Raw genomic sequence first — 20,288 nt, forward strand, 5'->3', positions numbered from 1 at the left:
TATACTCACTCATTTAGTTGCCGTTTCTGGTGTTCCTCATTTCTTTGTGTAGATTCAGTTTTCCATTGGGTATGACCTTCCTTCTGCTTGAGGGACAGCTTAGACACTCCTGCAGCTGATTCTTTCGCTCTGCTCGATCTAAAAACAGCTTTATTATTTCCCAACCTCTGTCTCCTCTCCTCTGGGGACTCCAATTATACCCATGTTTCACCACCTGAAGGTGAACCACAGTTCACTGATGCTCTTTCCATTTTTCTAGTCATTTTTCTCCGTTTCATTTGGACAGTTTGTATTGCTATGTTTTCAAGTTCACTGATCCTTTTTTTGAGACGGAGTCTTGCTCTGTCACCCAGGCTGGAGTGCAGTGGTGTGATCTGGGCTCACTGCAACCTTCGCCTCTTGGGTTCAAGTGATTCTGCTGTCTCAGCCTCCTGAGTAGCTGGGACTACAGGAACACGCCACCACACCCAGCTAAGTTTTCTATTTTTAGTAGAGACAGGGTTTCACCATGTTGGCCAGGCTGGTCTTGAACTCCTGACCTCAGGTGATCCACCTGCCTTGGTCTCCCAAAGTGCTGGGATTATAGGTGTGAGCCACGGCGCCCAGCCACACTGATCCTTTCTTTCGCAGTGTTCCATTAATCCCATCTCGTGTATTATTTCTCTGACACTACTTTTCATCCCCAGAAGTACGATTTGAGGCTTTTTTCCCCGTCTTTACTTAACATATTGTCTTTCCTTTCCTCCAGCATCTTGAACATATGGAACATGGTCACAGCATAAGCATGTGTGTGCTCTCCTCTACTTGCCCTGTCACCTTTGTCATTTCCAGGTCAGTTACTACAACCTCCACCTCCCGGATTCAAGCGATTCTCCTGCCTCAGCCTTCTGAGTAACTGGGGCTACAGGTTGCCTGCCACCACGCCTGGCTAGTTTTTATATTTTTAGTAGAGATGGGGTTTCACCATGTTGTCCAGGCTGGTTGTGAACTTCTGGTCTGAAGTGATTCTCCCTCCTCGGCCTCCCAGAGTGCTGGGATTACAGGCGTGACCACTGTGCCTGGCCCCAGGTCAATTTTGATTGATTTTTCCCATCTCTCCATATGGGTCATAACGTCCTGCCTCTTTTCATGCCTGTTTTTTTGTTTTTTGTTTTTCCCGGATATTCAATATTTTGTATTCTACCTTGTTTGGTGCTGGATATTTTTGTAAACCTATACATATCTTTGCATTTGTTTCTCGGATGTGATTAAGTTACTTGGAAACTGTGTGGTCTTTTTTTTTCAGGCAGGGTCTCACTGTGTCGCACGGGCTGGAGTGTAGTGGTGTGATCTTGGCTCTCTGCAGTCTCGGCCCCCTGGGCTCAAGTGATTCTCCCACCTCAGCCTCCCCAATAGCTGGGGCCACAGGCACGCATCACCACATTGGTGACTTTTTGGATTTTTGTAGAGATGGGGTTTCACTATGTTGCTCAGGCTAGTCTTGACCTCCTGGGCTCAACTGGTCTGCCTGCCTTGGCTTCCCAAAGTTCTGGGATTACAGGTGTGAGCCCCCACATCTGGCTCTGGGTCTTGTTATTGAGTGGTGTTTGGTGGGACCTGAACTGTATTTAGTCTCGTGTTGATGCTTCCCTACTACGGGGTGAGAACTCCTTCCTGCTCTAACGATGCTTCCCCACTCTGGCTGCCGAGCACAGGCACTATTCCTAGCCCTGCATGGGCTCTGATCCTGGGTGGGTCTTTCCCTGGCCTTGAGTGTTTTCTTCACGCTCCTGCACTGATCTGTGCTTAGCTGAAGCCTCTAGGCAGACCCTCTGTGGGTGTCTGGGCTTCTCGGTGCAGCCCCCTCCTCTCCAGCACTCTGGAGCACCTGTGAACTCCAGCCCCTGCCTGGCCACCTCTGTCTTCCCAGTTGAGGGAAACGCCGGTGGCTGCCTGGGTTTTCTCTGCACTGGCCTGGGCGGTGGGCGGGACAGTCCTCGCTGCCGGGTCGCTTCCCCTCTCTCCAGCACCACGGTCCTCGGTTTCGTGAGCCCAGTGCCTTACGTGCTGTTTTCACACCTATTTGTTTTTTTGGTTGCTGCAGCTGAGAGTGTGTAAGTCACTGTTACTTCATCTCCATTCTCTGCCAAGCCTCCTCCACCCGCCTGTCCTTGTCAGTCCCTATACCTGCTGTTCCTGAGATGCCGCCTCTGTGAGGCCTGCCCGGCTCTCCCCCAGTCCCGCCTCTCCTGCCCCGGGGCAGGTGCTGTCGCCGGCAAGCGAGGATCCGTGCTAGCGAACCTGCGCGCGTGGGGCTCACCGGGGCTGGGTAGGTGGCTACAAGAACCTGTCTCCCCGCGGTCACCCCTTGGGGTTGGCTGAGGATGGGGCCTGAGACCCCGAGGGTGGCTGACCGCCCCGTTTCAGTTTTAAGGGGCAGGACGTGCTTGCGCCGGGCCCTCGGCTCCGCGCTCCGCGCCGCCTGACCCGAAGAGCCGTGGGAGCGGGGAGGGCCCAGTCCCTGTTCCGGGGGTGGGCGAGGGGCGGGGAGCTGCCGAAGGACGGGGCCTGGGCCGGCCGCGGGCTGGGACGTGGCGGGCGGGGCGGGGCGAGGAGACGAGGAAAAACGCCTCGGGAGCTGCCGCGCCGCCGCCACCGCCACCGCCAGAGGGCAGCGCGTGCCCGCGCGGGAGGCCCGGGCCTCGGCCCCGCCCCCGCCTCGCCCCGCCCCACCCGGCCCCGCCTCCGCCCGGCCGGGCCCCGCCCCCCACCCTGTCCCCGCCCCCCACCCCGTCCCCGCCCCTGTCCGCCTCGGGCCCCGCCCCGTCTGCCGCTCCGCCCCTGGCCCCGTCCCCCCGGCCCCGCCCGCCAGGAGCCGAGATGCTGCCCGTGCCCCTCCCACTGCCCGCTCATTCGGGCGCCGGCACCTGCCGGCCTGTCCGCTCCCTGCTTATACTTTGCACGCTCGCAGCCACCTTTCCGCACACCTGTCCCCTTTCCACGCACCTGTGTCCGGCAGCCCGCACATGTGTGGGAGCGCTGCCTCCTCGCCAGCTGTCCGGGAAGTTCAGCGCCGCTCTCCCACGGGCGTGGGACCGCCCCACCCACCTGTCCGTGACTGCAGCTCCGGCCGGGAGGGCGGCAGGTGGGCCCCGGCGCTGCTGGCTCCTTGTGGGACAGGGCCGCGGCGGGGGCGCAGGACGTTCTCCCATCGAGAGGACCAGGCGGCGGTCCCTGGACCCTTCCCCGGGTGCACAGCGGCGGCTGCGCCAGCGGGGGCAGGATGGGCCGGCCGAGCGCACCTCCATCCGCCCTCGCGACGCCCACGCTGGCCCAGACGCGGGATTTGGGGTGGAGGACGCTGGGCTGGGAACCAGCAGCTTGGGACGGCCGGGTAGTTCGGGCCTTGAGGAGTCCCACACCCTGACAGCTGGCGCCCCCCACGCCCCGCCTAGCTCTCCTCGGCCTGGGGACACCGGCTGCCAGGCCTCTCCAGTTTCAGCCTTTCCTGGGAGGACTTCCTGGAAGAGGGGGCTTCTGGCCCCAGAAAGAGAGGCTGCTCTGGGGGATGGAGGAGGTGCTGGGATGGTGACTCCGCGGAGTCGAGGGTGTGAGGCGGGATGTGGGCAGGCCGTGAGGTTTGTGTTGCAAGACTGGGAGGCAGGATGAGGGGAGGCCATGGGGCGGCTGGAGGTGCGGCCTGGGAGCCCTGCGTGCTGGGCCCTGGGCAGGGACGGCAGGCGAGACGTGTGGAGGAAGAGCCGCGAAGAGCTGGGCGCTGTCTTCTCCACGCCTCCGTTTCTTCATCTGCTCCTGGGGCCGCCTGCCTGGTAGCGGAGATTGAATCGCATGTTGACGTCTATTATGATGATTAATGTTCTTGTCATTCCCGTCACTAGCAGGTGAGAGGCGGGGAGGCCTCAGGTGGGAACATAACTTTGGCCAAAGGCACCAGGTAACCCGAACGCCCCGGGGAGGACCCCTGCCTGCATCGCCGCGGCAGTCCCCCCCTACCCCGTCCCCAGCAGCTCCGGCTGGGCGAGGCCCTGCTTCTCCCTTCTGCTCCCGAAGACCCCCCGGGGCGCAGACCTGGAAGCCTCGAAGCTCCCGCGGCCGTCCAGTCCGCCCCCTTCTGAGCAACCAGAGAGCGGTCTGGGCCCGGCCCGGGGCTGCGCAGAGGTCCGACTGCCGCGGGCAGGGCCGGAGCCTGCTCTGGGGGTCGCGGAGGTGCCTCGAGAGTTGAGGACCCGACCCGGGCGCGCGCGGGCGCAGGTATGGGGAGGGCGCGGCGGCTCCTGGCCGGTCCTAGGAGCCTGCGGGGACCAAGGGCGCGCGGGCGGGGCCGGGGGCGCGGCGAGGCTCGGGTTGGGGCGGGGCGGGGGCGGGGGCGGGGGCGGGGCCGGACCCGGGGAAGCCGCCCGCCCGCGGGGACGTCCGCACCGCGAGGGTTAAGGCCGGGAGCCCGGCGGGGCGGGGGCGGTGTGCGCGCGCGGATTGGGGAAAAGTTTGGCGGCGGGGCGGGGCACGGGGAGGGCTGACGCGCGCGGATTGGCGGGAAGTTGTGCCGGGGGCGGGTCGGGGTCCGGGCTCGGCGCTCGCTCCGGGAGAGTTGACAAAGCCCCGCAGGGAAGGACGCCTCGCGGCGCGGCGCCCCGGGCCCCTCGCCCCGCCGCCCCGGGATCCCGGCCCCGGCCCCCGGCCCCGCGGACTCGCCCCCGCCGCCTGCCCGGTCCGGGACCCCGCGCCCCAAGCGCCCGAGCCCGGACCCCTACCCGGCCCGAGCCGCCCGCGCCCAGGTAGCGCCGCCCCGCCCCGAGACCGGGCCCGGGGGCGCGGGGCGGCGGGATGCGGCGCCCGGGGCGGCGATGACCGCGGAGCGTACGCCGCGGGCCCGGCCCTGACCCCGCCGCCCGCCCGCTGAGCCCCCCGCCGAGGTGAGCCCCCCCGCGCGCGCGGCCGCGACCCCAGGTGGGCAGACGGGGGAGGGCGGGGGTCCGGGGCGGGGGCGGGGAGGGGCGGGTTCGGAGCCCCAGCTGGGCACGGGTCATGCGCGCCGCCGCCGCTCCTGCGGGCCCCCGGCCTGCCCCGCCCCCGCCCCCGCCCCCGCCCCCCACGTGGGCCCCCCCAGCGCAAATTTGTCCGCTAATGGCGCAGGCGATTATCTGCGGGGCGCTGAGTGTTGTGTGTCCTGCGGGCAGGGCCGGAGTTACAAGCGCCAGGAATCCAGACGGTGTTTGGAGAGGGGGGGTGGCGGGGGAGCCCGGTAATTAGTGTAAACCCTTTGTCTGCCTTTGATACCCACAGCTTCTCCCCGCCGCGGCTTCCTCCGCCTGGAGCGCGGGCGGGGAGGGCCTGTGGGGAGGGGGGCCAGACCCCTGATCCCCGCGGCCCGGGACCGGGGAGGGCGGTATCTCCCAGTTCCACGTGTTAGTGACGGCGCCCCCAATGTCCCCAGGTCTGGACAGGCCGAGATGACGCCGAGCCCCCTGTTGCTGCTCCTGCTGCTGCCGCTGCTGCTGGGGGCCTTCCCGCCGGCCGCCGCCGCCCGAGGTGAGTTCTGGCGCCCAGCCCGGCCAGCCTGGCCTCCGCCAGCGCCGCCCCCTTCCCGCCCGGCCCTGAACCCTGCCACAGTGCCCGCCTGGCACGCGCCATGCCCCGCCCCTGCCTCCCCGCTCGCCAGGCCCCCTTCCTTCCAGGGCCCCCTCACCCATGGGCTGTCCACAGCACCCAGCGGGGCTCCCCTAGCTGGCTGGAGGGGTTCCCCTCATGCGTACTTGCTGGCCAGGTGGGCTTTAGTCCTGGCTCCCCAGGACATGCTCCTGGTCTTGCAAACACTTTCATACTCGTAGCTACAGTCCAGGGCAGCTAATCACCTGTGGATTCTTGGGGAGTGGGCGGTTTGTGGCCACAGTGGACCCGATAAGGACTCTGGGAACCTGCAGAGACCCCCACGGAAGGCAGGATGGGTTATGGGAGATATTGGTGATATACTTGGTGTCTGGGACTGAAACTGACCCCCAGACCCCCAGTCCCCCAGCCGACCTAGCCGTGTGCCCTGGGCCTGCCCAGCTCTAGGCACGCAGTGCAGGGCGGTTGTGTGGACAAGTCCCCAGAGCCGTGACGCACCCCAGGACTGCGTGCCTCTGGGCACACGCTGTGCTGGCCTGGTACGTCCTCATGGCACCGACATCTAAGTGGCAGACATGCCCTGGGACCCAGCCCCAGCAAGGACATCCGGAGCCGATGGGTGACGTGTGCCCGCAGACTCATGCCCGCCATGTTCCAGGATCCGGGCACAGCGCTGGCTGCCCCCATGGCTAGGCGGGACCTGTGGCCAGGCCGGCCCTTTGGGCGTGTTGACCACTCAGGATTGTCCGCGCTGTGTCCACCAGTCCTGAGGCTTCGCACCCCTCCCCTGCCGCCCAGCAAGCGCGCCGCATCCAACCTGGCCTTATATGGGCACGTTCGGGTGCTGGGTGGCGGGCGGTGGCCAGGTGGGCCTTATGCCACAGCACCCCCCCCCCCACCCCCCGCCTGCCCACATGGGCCTGGCTGAGCGGCTGCTCTGAGGGCCCGGCAGCGTCCTGGGCTGTGTGGGCACTCAGGCCATACTGGGCGAGCCCCTACCATGGCCAGCGGCCTGGACTTGCATTCTCTTTGATCTGTTTGGCCTCCCCAATCCCTACACCTGCCTGTCCTCTGGCCACTCGGCCAGGGAGGCTCTAGAGGCCTCTGTCCTGCCATGGTCCCTGGCTGGGGCTGAAGCTGACTGGTGGATGGCCACGGTCAGCCATAGCAGTGGGCGGCAGAGCCCGCCTCTTCGTGGAGACGCCCCAGCGGCCACCCCCTTCACCTTCGTCCTCCTCAGCTGCGGCCTTGGGGCTGAGGATATCCAGCCCTGGCTTTGCGTGGCAAAGGCCCTGGTGGCACTGGGGAGCTGGGATCAAGCTGCTTTCCAAGGGCAGGGGCCTCTGTGGTTTGGGTGGAGGTGGGGAGGAGGTTCTTCCGGACTGTGCTGATTTTCCTAACGTGGACTAGGGCGCGAGGTCCATCCAAGTGTGTTTCTCCTGCTCTGAACAGCCCACTGTGCACCTTCGTTAGGCCAAGGACCAGCATGCAGAGGGCTTGGGTTATTTTTGAAAAGCCATTTCCCGCTGGGTCGTGAGTTCTGGAATCGGCACATCGCTAGACTCAGATCATATTTTAAAAGTTCCTCTTTTCCCAAAGTTTCACAATCTTGGTGGATTTGTCTTAAACTGCTTTTTTTTTTTTCCAATTTGAAAAAATATAGGAATTGGCTTTCTCCCTTTCCATTTTATGTCTCACAGTGGGAACTTGAGAGTTTCTGCATGAAATGTCTTTCACAAATAACTCTGAAGGAAGTCGTTTCAGGGCTTTCTGAGAAGTGCCACCTTTGAACTTTTGCAAGCATGGCCTTGGGGACCAGCTCTGAGTGGCCTGCCTAGGAGGCCACTCCCCTGTCCTCTGCACCCGGCCAGCTGCGGTGGGCAAGCTGAGCCCTGACCCAGGTGGGCAGGGTGCCTGTCCAGGGGTGCCCCATGCCTGGGGGGTAGCGGGGTCAGTGTCGGCTCCCTGTGGGGGCAGGAGTCTGAAGGGTGTGTGACTCGGGGAAGCAATAGCTGTGGGTGTACGGTGCTGACCTCGGCCCCCAGCCAGGCCTCAGGGCCTTCCTCCCTCGCCCCAGGCCCTTCCGGGCAGTGGCTGGCCCATGTGCAGCGGGCTGAGGTGGACGTGTGGGAGCTGGGCCCAGCCCCTGCAAGGTGGGGAATCGGGCCAGCCGCCCCGTTTCCATCTCGGGGCCCCACTCCTGGAAGGGAAAATAAATCACTGTCCCCTTGGGGGGAGGGAGGGAGCCGTGAACAAAGTCGCCTTTGGCTGGGCCTGGAAACGCCGACCGCAGACTCCTTTATCCATTGTGCGGGAATCAATGGGCCTCCGGGCTCCCTTTCAGCCGCAGGCCCCGCGCTGCGGCCCTGTCAGGGGAAATGTTGGTTTTTCCCCATTCGTGGCCTCCAGCCCCTGGCTTGCCCAGCCCTGGCTCAGGAACTGCGGCCGTGCTGGGAGAGGCGGGCTGTGCCCGCAGACTGGACTCCCGGCTGCTGCATGCTGGCCCTCTGTGCAGCCCGGGCTTGCTGCTTGGCCCAGGGTGGACTCCTTTGCCCCATCAGGGCCTCCGCCGGTGACTCCAGGCCTGGTGTGTCCAGGTGACAGCCTCAGCGGGTCAGCACAGGAGGGAGAGAGATACCCACACCCCTCTCCCCAGAGGCCCCCTCCAGGGCTGCACTCGCTGCCTGCCTGCCACTCTCCCTAGTGGCCATCCCTGGAGCTGCTGGTCAAGCCCCAGGGTGCCTGGCTGCCCTCTGCAGGCGGCTCCAAGGTGGGCCGCAGCCCCAGAGCCATGATCCAGGATGGCTGGGGTAGGGGTGAAGCAGGGGATGGGAGAGGAGGGGCTTCACGGGCCAAGGCATACCTAGCAGGAGAGGTGGGTACCAGTCCCCTTGGAGCAAGTCAGCGTGGGTGGGGGTCTCCCTCCAGGTCATTGCCCCTGTGTGGGGCAGGGGGGTGCCGCCCATCTTGGCAGAAGGCCCAATTACTTCTTGCCTGGTGCTGTTAAGGGGCTGAGGGGTGAACATTGGCTGAGCAGTGACAGGAAAGAGGGAGCCGGGCTGTTGCCCTTGTGTGTGGCGTGGGGCCCGCTGGGCACAGTGACACCCTCTGGGCTTCTAAGACTGAGCCCCAGGACAGCCTGGTGGCCCCGTGGAGAGCTTGGGTTCCTTGTCCAGGCCCACCAGCCAGTGGCTTCAAGGCCCTCTACACTCCCTGTAGCCTTCCTGCCCTGTTCCCAGTGGTGACTGCAGGGCTTGGTGTGGAGCGCAGTACCATGCCCCAGGGAGCCTGACGCAGGCATCGCTGTGTGTCCTGGAGGGTCTGGGCGGCTGTGCCCTGTGGCCTGCAGGGGCCTGGGGAGCTGCAGCGGACAGGCCGGGTGCCCTCCTGTCCCCAGCCCTGTCCTTGAGAAGTCCGCCATGTGAGTGGGAGCAAGGGCCCCTGACCTGGTGGTGCCCGGTGTGCCTGGGCTGCTCCGTGGTTGGGGCAGCCCCACCTGGGGGCCAAGAGCCCTGGCAGGGGACAGAGCATCAGCTCACCCCTGATCTCTGGCCTCAGGGGTTCTGGGCTCAGGAAATGTTCTTGTTGACGCTTCTGAAGTGGGGAAGGGCTGCCAAGGTCTGCAGGCAGAGCCCCTCTGGGGAGTTCCGGGCAGGGGAGGCCTGGGGACTGCAGCCCGGCAGGCTGGGGTTTTGAGGTGGGGGTGAGGGCCGCATGAAGCTGGGTGGGCCTGGTGAGGTCTGGACTGGGATGGGTACGGAGGAATCTTTGCCTGTTTTAGTGCTGTACAAGGTTCTCTCCAGGGCATGGCACTGCCTGATGATGCTCTGGTGCCCGCTGTGTGCCCTGGTGTGTCGAGGAGGGGGAGCAGTGCCCTGGGGCTGGGGTTGCAGAAGGTTCCCCCGAAGGCTTCCAGGGCTGGGCAGCATGGTGGGCCACATGCTGCATGCAGCTTGCTGGGGCACAGCCTGTGGGGTAGCCACCTGTGCTGCAGGCCCCCAGTTCCCCCGCACGTCCTGTGGGTCTGCTCCCCGAGGGCCGCCTCGCTAGCTGGTGACTGTGTGTGCCCTGGGTCTGTGTATGCAGGTGCACATGTATGTGCCTGAGCGTCCCGGGGCTGGGGCAGAGCCTGGCCCTGGCACCTGAAGGGCAGCAGGCTGCGTGGCGGTCACCTGTTCTCTGGCTCCTGGGGGCGGCCACTCTTGCACTTGGCTTCCTGAGGAGGGGACCGGGCCCTGGCACTGACTCTGGGGTTTCCCACTCACTCCTGCCCTGGGTGCCCCTGGGGGCCTGGCACAGCCACATAGCGGCCATCTGTGATGGGGGCACTGTGTCTCCTCTTGGTAACCGGGTGGGGGGACCACCAGCTGCAGAAGGCTCAGCACCTGGATTGGCTCTGCACCCCACTAGGGGTTCGACACAGTGTGTCCTGATTCCCCTCCCCTCCCTTCTGGTCAAGGTGAGCCCCCTTCCCCCAGGCCACTCAGCTTCTCCAGGAGGACTTGGGGCCTGGCCACCCCCACCCCGTGGCCAGGTCCTGGGCCAGGCCAGAGAATTCCTCCAGCTGGAAACTTGGGGCCATGCAGGGCCCCCCAGTTCGCAGGCATCCTCACTCCACTCTGGCCTCGTTCGGCTGCCAGGACACTCTTGGTCCAGCCCCTCCATGCGGGAACTCGGGTAGTCGGTCAGGGTTGGGGTTGAGGGGGCCACACGGCCAGCTCCTCAGCGGTCAGCTCCACCTGCCCCTCCCTCCCCAGCGCACACTGGCTCCGTCTGTCCCCACAGACGCCCCATCCTGCTGTGTTGTCGACCAGCATCAGCCCCTGCCGCAGTGAGTGCTCCTTCCTTGGGAAGCCCCTGTTGTCCCTACTGGGTCAGGAGTCCCGTCCGACCTGGGCCGGTGCTGCCCCGGGCTCTGTAGAGGGGTGGATACCACTGGCCTGGGCTGTAGAGGCGTCCTGGGAGGTGCAGGGTGCACTGGAAAGTTGGAGGAGGCCGTTTCCAGCCCGTGTCCTGGTCCTAGCTCGTGTCTTCTCCCAACAGAGGGGTCATGACGCTGCACGTGTGTCCCTGCCTGGGCGTCTCTCCCTGTGCTGAGGGCTGTGTTCTGGGGAAGCACCCCCTCCTTGCTCCCTGTAGGAGCCAGGCCCCATGGGGAGGAGCCACCTGGCCACAGGAGGGAAGCCGGGCAGCCCCAGCCCTGCATCCTCTGTACCTGCCCTGGCCGGCCCCCACACCCACACCGTTCTCCCTATGAATGTCCACTGAGTATCTGCTGTATGCCAGGCCTCGGGACACCACGAGCATGGGAGAGGGGCTTGGGTGTGGGTTTAGACCACGTGGCCAGGACGGGCCCTTCCAGAAGAGATATTGGAGCCCCCGAGGAGCTACGGGGTGAGGGGTGTCGGAGAGGGCACTTCAGACGAGGCAGGTGTGGGGAGCTGATATGAGGGCCTGTGAAGACGGGGAAGGGCAGGCCACAGGGGGTTCCTGCCTCCGTCCCTCCAGACTGCAGCTTCCTCCCCTCCATCCCAGGGCCTGCCCACCTCCACCCTCCCTGGGCCCTGGGAAAGAGGAGCCTCTGTCTGGGGACAGTGTGTGTGTGACAAAGCGTGTAGGCAGAGCGGCCTCTGGGCCTTGCTGCTGTGGGAAGCCCCTGCTCCTCCTCCTTTCCTAGTTGTGTTTTTTACAGCTGGGCAGGGGTGGGGGGGGCGGCGGGAGGATTTGGAGGCATCCGCCTTCTTGGCCCACCGCCTCTGAGTCTAGTCCTCCATACCTGACAGCAGTGAGGCCCTGTCTCAGACTCAGTTTACTCTCATGTCTCGCTCCCATGTGGCCCTTGGTGTCCTGCCTGTGCTGGGGGCCTCTCGGCTGTGGCTAAGTGTGTGTGCAGGGCAGGGGCTGTGCTGGAGGAGGAGGCTGGGGGGTGTCTTGGCAGGGTGCACGGCCCCGGAGGTGGCACAGTGCTGCTGTCATGCCCTGGTGGGGGCTCCCTGTGTTTCTTCCTGGCTACGGTGCGAGGCAGCCGGTCTTCCCACCAGGTGCCTGCGCCCTCAGGTCCTGACTCAGTTTCCCCATAGGCTGCGTGGGTTGGACGCCCATCCAGGTGGCGTGGTGCCCTGGCCGCTGTCCTGGCGTGATCATTCCCCAGGAATCTGGGGGGATGGGCTTCCTCCTGGGCAGGCCCTCCTGCGGGGGGTCTTGGGCCTGCAACAGCACGGGGTCCAGGGAGCCAGGTGGGGGTGGGATAGGCCTGGCGAGGGGGAGGGAGGCTGTTTGCTTTAGGATAAGCCTGGCTCCTCTGGCCCAGCTGCCTCTGCCCGTGCCTACAGCGCTTGCAGGCCGGCCCTGGGGGCCACGCTTCCGGCCATCCGGCGGTCATTTGTCTCTGCCCCCTTTCTCAGCGGTGACCACAGGTGGGGGTCCCGCCTCCCTGTCTGTGCCTGTCATCCTGCACCTCCCGCATGCCTTTGGGGACCCTTACCTCACCAAGCCTTGCTTGTATCTGCCTGGGGCAGGGTGGGGGCTGGGAAACCTTCCCGAAGTGCAGCTGGGGCTTTCAGCCTCTGAGGTGGGCTCCCTCCCCAGATGTGGGGGGCTGGGTCAGTGTGCCCCCACCCAGGACAGGGCCAGGCACTCGCTCTCTTGCTTCTTCTGGACAGTTGTGTGGGTGAACACTTGTGTGCACCCATGAACATGCACGTGTGAGGCCTGTGCCCAGGTAGCCAGCCAGGAGGCCCAGGCACCCCTGCAGGCTGTGGGCCACAGGGGCTAGGCTGGGCAGGGGCCTTGGCCACTCCCCCTTGGTCCCGGGAGGCCCTGTGGGTGGTGGGATTTCAGGCAGCGACAGGTGCTGGTGGGGTCAACCTGGGGTGCGTCTGGGACCTGGGCAGGCTGGGAAGGGGTCAGGAGGCCCCGGTGCTGTGGGCCCTGCAGCCGCTTCCTCCCTGGGACAAATTTGCCAGAGCTGCCCCCAGCCCTGGGCAGCTTACAGAACCACACTGAGGGGGTGGTGGGCTGGCAGCCCCCTACAGCCGCCATCTCATTTCCTCTCCAGGGAGCTGCAGGGAGGGTAGGGAAGGAGGGGCTTCAGGGCTGGGGCCCATGGCCTGGGTGGGAGGGTCCTGAGTTGAGGGAGAGATGTGAGTCAGAGAAGAGACCCCCACATGTTTTCTCAGAGAGGCCAAGGACTGGGATGGGCTGGGTGGGCCAGGGCTGGGAAGAATCCCTCCCTCCAGAGCCTCAGCCCACCCTTTGTGTTTCTGGTCACAGCAGGTAGGCGCCGTGTCTCCACTCCCAGCCCCAGCGGCCAATGATGCCTGTGGGCTCAGAACCCAGAGGCCCTGGGCCACGCCCCCTGTGCTATCAGCACTGATTGGGAGGCCTCCACAGAGGTGATAGGGATTCTCTGTGAGGGTCCCTGTCCCCAGACTTGGGGGTCAGAATGGGAGCTGCTCCCTGAGTGTCTGAAGACGCCAGTAGGAGACGTCACGGGGCCACTGTTAACTGTGTATTGGAGGAACACGCGGCCCCAGGCCCCATCGAGATGGCTTGGAGCAGCTGCTACCTCTTGGTGTTTCTGCACGCAGCCTGGACGCTCCCAGACAGCAGTGGCTGCAGTGCGAGATGGACACTGTCACCCATGGGCTGGCGAGAGATGCCCTGGGAACTGTGGGGTGCCTGCGGCCGCCTCTCAGACATGGAGAGCAGCGAGTGGGCTGCGGTCGCCGCTGCAGGACTTGGGAGCAGCACGTGGGGAGTGGGGCACGCAGGGCCTTCCTTTCCCAGGAGCTCCATCCAGGTACAGGCCCTGCGGCGCCCCGAGTTTCTGAGGCCTGCAGGGTCTGTGTGTTCTAGGTTCATCTTCCCAGCCGGCTTGGCACTGCCCACTGGGGCTGGTCACACACACACATGACCCTGGCCCTGCCTTCCAGCCCAGAGGCACCCAGGCAGGGGATGGGGTGGGGTGGAGGCCCAGGCAGGGGATGGGGTGGGGTGGGGACCGAGGCAGGGGATGGGGTGGGGTGGGGACCCAGGCAGGGGATGGGGTGGGGTGGAGGCCCAGGCAGGGGATGGGGTGGGGTGGGGACCCAGGCAGGGGATGGGGTGTGGTGGGGACCCAGGCAGGGGGTGGGATGGGGACCCAGGCAGGGAATGGGGCGGGGTGGGGACCCAGGCAGGGGAAGGGGTGGGGTGGGGACCCAGGCAGGGGATGGGGTGTGGTGGGGACCCAGGCAGGGGGTGGGCGGGGTAGGGACCCAGGCAGGGGAAGGGGTGGGGTGGGGACCCAGGCAGGGGATGGGGCGGGGTGGGGACCCAGGCAGGGGAAGGGGCAGGGCGGGGTGGGGACCCAGGCAGGGGATGGGGCAGGGTGGGGACCCAGGCAGGGGAAGGGGCAGGGTGGGGACCCAGGCAGGGGATGGGGTGGGTTCCTTTTTGCCAGGAAAGGAGGCCTCGGCTTCTCCACATAGGGTGGGATGGTGCAGGTGGCCATGTGGAGCCGCAGCCTTTCTGCTCCCGTGGGTTTCACAGGCGGTGGGAGGACATACTGGCTGCCCCCCAGACAGGAGCCGGCAGTGCCCATGGTCAGCCTGAGCTACGTCTCTCCAGAGGCTTGCCCTCTGACCCCAGGGCCTTGGGGTCATGCCCCCTCAAGGCTAAGGTGCCTGGCAGGGTACGGCCCTTGGGGGTGGGCAGACGGACCTGGGCATCTGTGGTCCCTGAACTCAGGTTTGATATTGACACAGACGTGGGTGCTGCACAGACTCTTATCCACACATTGCACAGGCTCAGGCAGCCCGCCGTGCTCGGTTGCGTGTGGATAGCTGTGGGGTCGCTGGCCCATGCCCAGGCCCGGCTGGGCCCTGGGCTGATGGTTGGGTGGGAATTAGGTGAGGGGCCTGGGGCCTCTTTGGGACCCACCAGGACCCCCATCCCCCTGCTGCCCTTGTCCTTGGGGGACCACTGTCCCCTCTGACCTAGGGTGTACGGCTGCTTCCTGTATGACCAGAAGAAGACTCTGCCCTTTTGGTTGGTGGTTTTCGAGGGTTACCAAGTGCAGCTGTTTTGCATCCTCTGGGGACCCTGCTCCCTTCTCGTGTCTCAAAGAGCCAGCCTCTGGGGCCACGGGGCTGCCCCGGCCATGAGAGGCTGCTGACGTGGTGTTTGCTGGGCCAGTGCTCAGGGCTTTGGTGCATGTGGGCAGCTGAGGCCTGGGTCGGGGGCACTGCGCCTTGGCCCCTCTGCTCATCTTGGGCAGGTGACCCAGGTGGAGCTCAGGCCCGAGGTCTGTGCTGGGCCGTGGGTCCCCTTTTGACCGCCCCCCCGGCTCCGGACCCCAAGCCCCTCCTCGCTGACTGTTCCTCGTTCCCACCCGCAGGCCCCCCAAGGATGGCGGACAAGGTGGTCCCACGGCAGGTGGCCCGGCTGGGCCGCACTGTACGGCTGCAGTGCCCAGTGGAAGGGGACCCGCCGCCGCTGACCATGTGGACCAAGGATGGCCGCACCATCCACAGCGGCTGGAGCCGCTTCCGCGTGCTGCCGCAGGGGCTGAAGGTGAAGCAGGTGGAGCGGGAGGATGCCGGCGTGTACGTGTGCAAGGCCACCAACGGCTTCGGCAGCCTAAGCGTCAACTACACCCTCGTCGTGCTGGGTTAGTCGCTGCTGCGGTCAGAGGTCATGGGCTGGGTTGGAGCCAGGCAGGGGCGTGCAGGAGGGCGGACGGGGACACACCTGGGGCAGCCAGCCCCGGGCAGAAAGCCTTGCTTCGGCGTCCTGCCCCACCTCAGCTGGCTGCACCTCTGCTACCATCCCCCAGGTGTCCTGTCCCGTTCCTGTCCCCGTCAGGCTCCAGCCTCAGGGCCTTCCTCCCTGGAGGGCGGGAGCCGCAGGCAGTGGTCCCACAGAAGGGCTGGGGCCCGAGGCCTTGGCAGGGTGTGCCGGCCGTCGGCTGTGACTTTGAGGCTCGGGTTTCGGAGTTCAGAGGAGCCGCCGGGATGCGTGGCCTTTCTGTTCTCTTCTGTGCCTGGGGCCCGGGCGCTGGGCTTGGACAGGTGTCCAGAGAGACACGCCCTCCATACCTAGGGACCCGGCACCCCGCCTGCTCCGCTGGGCTCCTGGGTGTGGGGCCCTCGGGTGGAGCTCCTGGGAGCTGGGCTGGCCCGTTTCTTTTTTTTTTTTAATTCTACTTTAAGTTTTAGGGTACATGTGCCTGTTTTCTGAATACAGGAGCCTGGCCCAGGCCCCAGCAGGGTCTGGGGGTGCGGCCTGAGACAGCCTGGTCCTGGGCTCAGTGAAGGAGCGGCTGTCACAGGGTGGATGGAGGGGACATTCCACAGCACGCCCTGCCCCTCGGCATTGTGTGGAATGGGAAAACTGGCTGTCCCCCACCCCCACCCCACAGTCCTCTCAAAGGGGACGATGACCGGGTGGTATGAGAGTCTTGTCTGTTCACCAGCCCTCGGCCCCTTGATGTAGGCTAGGGTTACCGCAGCTGCTGGCCGGGCCCGGCTCCCTCCTCCCCTGGGGCCTGCAGACCCCCCGGAGCCAGAATGGGGGCCGGCCCTCCAGCCCCACCCGTGCCCGTCAGGGTCACCTGCGCCCAGTGTGGGCCCGCGGCCCTTGCCCAGCTGTCCCTGGGATTCTGGGCTGTGGGTGTGTGGCGCGGCCCCCTGCCTGGGTGTCCAGGGCTGTCCCGGCTGGGGCTGGGGGCGCTAGAGGCCACGGGGGAGTTGGGGGAGCTCCTCAGGGCCCCCCTCACCTGCCCTCCTTGTGCACCTCCGTCTCTCTGCAGATGACATTAGCCCAGGGAAGGAGAGCCTGGGGCCCGACAGCTCCTCTGGGGGTCAAGAGGACCCCGCCAGCCAGCAGTGGGGTGAGCAGGGGGTGATGGGGGTAGGGGGCGTCCGTCTGTCCCGGCCCCTCGGCCGCTTCCCCGTCCTCTGACCTCCACGCCACCCCACCCTGCAGCACGACCGCGCTTCACACAGCCCTCCAAGATGAGGCGCCGGGTGATCGCACGGCCCGTGGGTAGCTCCGTGCGGCTCAAGTGCGTGGCCAGCGGGCACCCTCGGCCCGACATCACGTGGATGAAGGACGACCAGGCCTTGACGCGCCCAGAGGCCGCCGAGCCCAGGAAGAAGAAGTGGACGCTGAGCCTGAAGAACCTGCGGCCGGAGGACAGCGGCAAATACACCTGCCGCGTGTCGAACCGCGCGGGCGCCATCAACGCCACCTACAAGGTGGATGTGATCCGTGAGTGTGGCCCCAGGCGCTGGCGGGCGGGGGCGCTGGCGGGCGGGGGCGCTGGCGGGCGGGGGCGCTGGCAGGGCCTGGGGGTGGTGGGCTGGGGGTGCTGGTGGGCCCAGGGTGCTGGCGGGGTAGAGTCCAGGGCGGCCCGGGAGCCATGCCCGCGTGCCACCTTCCCACAGAGCGGACCCGCTCCAAGCCCGTGCTCACAGGCACGCACCCCGTGAACACGACAGTGGACTTCGGGGGGACCACGTCCTTCCAGTGCAAGGTGCGCAGTGACGTGAAGCCGGTGATCCAGTGGCTGAAGCGCGTGGAGTACGGCGCCGAGGGCCGCCACAACTCCACCATCGATGTGGGCGGCCAGAAGTTCGTGGTGCTGCCTACGGGTGACGTGTGGTCGCGGCCCGACGGCTCCTACCTCAATAAGCTGCTCATCACCCGTGCCCGCCAGGACGATGCGGGCATGTACATCTGCCTCGGCGCCAACACCATGGGCTACAGCTTCCGCAGCGCCTTCCTCACCGTGCTGCCAGGTGCGCGGCTGCCACGCCACGCCACACCATGCTGGTGCCCGGACCCGCCCCCTGGGCCCAGCGTCCCACCCACCGGGTGGGGCCCCACCCTTCCCTCCCGGGCCGTGCTGGCCAGGTCATCTGCCGAGGGAGGGCAGCCCAGGGGCACCGTCTCCACAGCCCCTGGGATGGGTCTGGGGTGCTCTCCTGGTCTTTGTGTTGGCGTTCCCCTCCCTACCTCCTTTCCTCTCGCTCTTGCAGACCCAAAACCGCCAGGGCCACCTGTGGCCTCCTCGTCCTCGGCCACTAGCCTGCCGTGGCCCGTGGTCATCGGCATCCCAGCCGGCGCTGTCTTCATCCTGGGCACCCTGCTCCTGTGGCTTTGCCAGGCCCAGAAGAAGCCGTGCACCCCCGCGCCTGCCCCTCCCCTGCCTGGGCACCGCCCGCTGGGGACGGCCCGCGACCGCAGCGGAGACAAGGACCTTCCCTCGTTGGCCGCCCTCAGCGCTGGCCCTGGTGTGGGGCTGTGTGAGGAGCATGGGTCTCCGGCAGCCCCCCAGCACTTACTGGGCCCAGGCCCAGTTGCTGGCCCTAAGTTGTACCCCAAACTCTACACAGACATCCACACACACACACACACACACTCACACACACACTCACACGTGGAGGGCAAGGTCCACCAGCACATCCACTATCAGTGCTAGATGGCACCGTGTCTGCAGTGGGCACGGGGGGGCCGGCCAGACAGGCAGACTGGGAGGATGGAGGACGGAGCTGCAGACGAAGGCAGGGGACCCATTGCGAGGAGGAAAGGCCAGCACCCTGGGCACTCTGTGTGTGAGGCATAGCCCCTCGACACACACACAGACACACACACTGCCTGGATGCATGTATGCACACACACATGCACACACGCATGCACACGCGCACACACATGCTCCCTGAAGGCACACGCACATACACAGATATGCCGCCTGGGCACACAGATAAGCTGCCCAAACGCACGCACACGCACAGAGACATGCCAGAACATACAAGGACATGCTGCCTGAACATACACACAGATACGCTTCCTGGACACACCCATGCGCAGATGTGCTGCCTGGACACACACACACACACACACACACACACACACGGATATGCTGTCTGGACACACGCACACACGTGCAGATATGGTATCCGGACACACACGTGCACAGATATGCTGCCTGGACACACACACAGATAATGCTGCCTTGACACACACATGCGCAGATATTGCCTGGACACACACACGTGCACAGATAAGCTGTCTGGACACGCACACACGTGCAGATATGCTGTCTGGATACACACACATGCACACATGCAGATATGCTGCCTGGACACACACTTCCAGACACACATGCACACACAGGCGCAGATATGCTGTCTTGTCACAGACACACACACGCAGACATGCTGTCCGGACACACACACACAAGCACAGATATGCTGTCTGGACACACACATGCACGCAGATATGCTGCCTGGACACACACACACACAGATAATGCTGCCTCGACACTCACACACGTGCAGATATTGCCTGGACACACACGTGCACAGATATGCTGTCCGGATACACACGCATGCACACATGCAGATATGCTGCCTGGGCACACACTTCCGGACACATGCACACACAGGTGCAGATATGCTGCCTGGACACACGCAGACTGACGTGCTTTTGGGAGGGTGTGCCGTGAGGCCTGCAGTACATGTGCCGTGAGGCTCATAGTTGATGAGGGACTCTCCCTGCTCCACCGTCACTCCCCTAACTCTACCCGCCTCTGTCCCCGCCTCCATCCCTGCCTCTGTTCCCTGGCCTTGGCGGCTATTTTTGCTATCTGCCTTGGGTGCCCAGGAGTCCCCTACTGCTGTGGGCTGGGGCTGGGGGCACAGCAGCCCCAAGCCTGAGAGGCTGGAGCCCATGGCAAGTGGCTCACCCCCACTGCATTCTCCCCCTGACACAGAGAAGGGGCCTTGGTATTTATATTTAAGAAATGAAGATAATATTAATAATGATGGAAGGAAGACTGGGTTGCAGGGACTGTGGTCTCTCCTGGGGCCCGGGACCCGCCTGGTCTTTCAGCCATGCTGATGACCACACCCCGTCCAGGCCAGACACCACCACCACCCCCCCCACTGTCGTGGTGGCCCCAGATCTCTGTAATTTTATATAGAGTTTGAGCTGAAGCCCCGTATATTTAATTTATTTTGTTAAACATGAAAGTGCATCCTTTCCCTCCAGGCTGGTGTTTCTGCCCATGTCTACATGCACGTGTGCATGCTCGTGTGTGCTCACATTTGTGCCTGTGTGTCAGGCCTGGTCTCCAGAACCAGCAGCCTAACCCTCTTGGAGTCCCCTCGCTGGGCCAGAGCCACAGGGGCTGAGACCTGCACCTCCCGGCGGGAGAGTTTGGGTATACTGGGCTTCGGTGGTGTTGGGCGTGAGCACTGCCCACATGCCTGGCCAGGCCTGCGTCCTGCACCCCGTCCCAGCGGCGCCCTCTCTGTGTCCTGGGGCTGGCACCTGTGGCCCTCAGTGCAGGGCCTGGCCACTCCCCAGCCCCTTCTCAGGCTTTGGTGGGTGGCCCTACAGGAGGCAGCAGACCGGCCTCAGAGCTGGGGATGGGGCCAGGCTCAGGTCACCTCTGACCTCAAGGCTCCGTCCGAGTGCCCTCCCAGCCACCCTGCGGTGCTGCGATGGTGGCCGCCCCCATCTCACCGGGTCAGCAGGAAGGGTGGGGCTGCCAGCTCCACCCGGGGCCCTTGCCTGCCGGGGGTTCCGTTAGCCTGGTAAGAAAAGACACCGGGGCCCCTTGTGTGTTCAGCAAAGCGTGAGGCCCACTGCGTCCCCGGAGCCTGGTCCTGCTGGCGTGCAGCGCGCTTCCT

The 20,288-nt window shown here is 65.1% G+C and overlaps 1 protein-coding gene across 7 annotated transcripts; it reads left to right on the top strand.

The window, feature by feature from the left end:
- Positions 1 to 2,808: 2,808 nt before the first annotated feature.
- FGFRL1 (fibroblast growth factor receptor like 1) lies at positions 2,809 to 19,643 on the top strand. 7 transcript variants are annotated; one of them, XM_055384301.2, is made up of 8 exons: positions 2,828 to 3,881; positions 5,435 to 5,529; positions 10,365 to 10,438; positions 14,987 to 15,259; positions 16,400 to 16,480; positions 16,576 to 16,860; positions 17,037 to 17,390; positions 17,631 to 19,643. In XM_055384301.2, the coding sequence occupies exons 4-8, from the start codon at positions 14,998 to 15,000 to the stop codon at positions 18,071 to 18,073; spliced, it is 1,425 nt and encodes a 474-aa protein (XP_055240276.1). In that variant the 5' UTR covers positions 2,828 to 3,881; positions 5,435 to 5,529; positions 10,365 to 10,438; positions 14,987 to 14,997; the 3' UTR covers positions 18,074 to 19,643. The 7 variants fall into 7 exon arrangements, with proteins under 7 accessions (XP_063561061.1, XP_063561063.1, XP_055240276.1 ...); XM_063704993.1 differs by lacking the exon at positions 10,365 to 10,438 and having other exon boundaries at positions 2,826 to 3,881; XM_063704995.1 differs by lacking the exons at positions 2,828 to 3,881; positions 10,365 to 10,438 and adding an exon at positions 4,381 to 4,947.
- The last annotated feature ends 645 nt before the right edge of the window (positions 19,644 to 20,288 follow it).

The sequence above is a fragment of the Gorilla gorilla genome, chromosome 3 (genome assembly GCF_029281585.2).
Source record: "Gorilla gorilla gorilla isolate KB3781 chromosome 3, NHGRI_mGorGor1-v2.1_pri, whole genome shotgun sequence".
Classification (NCBI taxonomy): Eukaryota; Metazoa; Chordata; class Mammalia; order Primates; family Hominidae; genus Gorilla; species Gorilla gorilla.

Coding starts and splice junctions, on each gene's coding strand:
- FGFRL1 (XM_063704991.1), top strand. CDS start 3,829: ATGTTGACGTCTATTATGATGATTAATGTTCTTGTCATTCCCGTCACT. Junction 15,260..16,399: donor CTACACCCTCGTCGTGCTGG/GTTAGTCGCTGC, acceptor GTCTCTCTGCAG/ATGACATTAGCCCAGGGAAG. Junction 16,481..16,575: donor CCCCGCCAGCCAGCAGTGGG/GTGAGCAGGGGG, acceptor CCCACCCTGCAG/CACGACCGCGCTTCACACAG.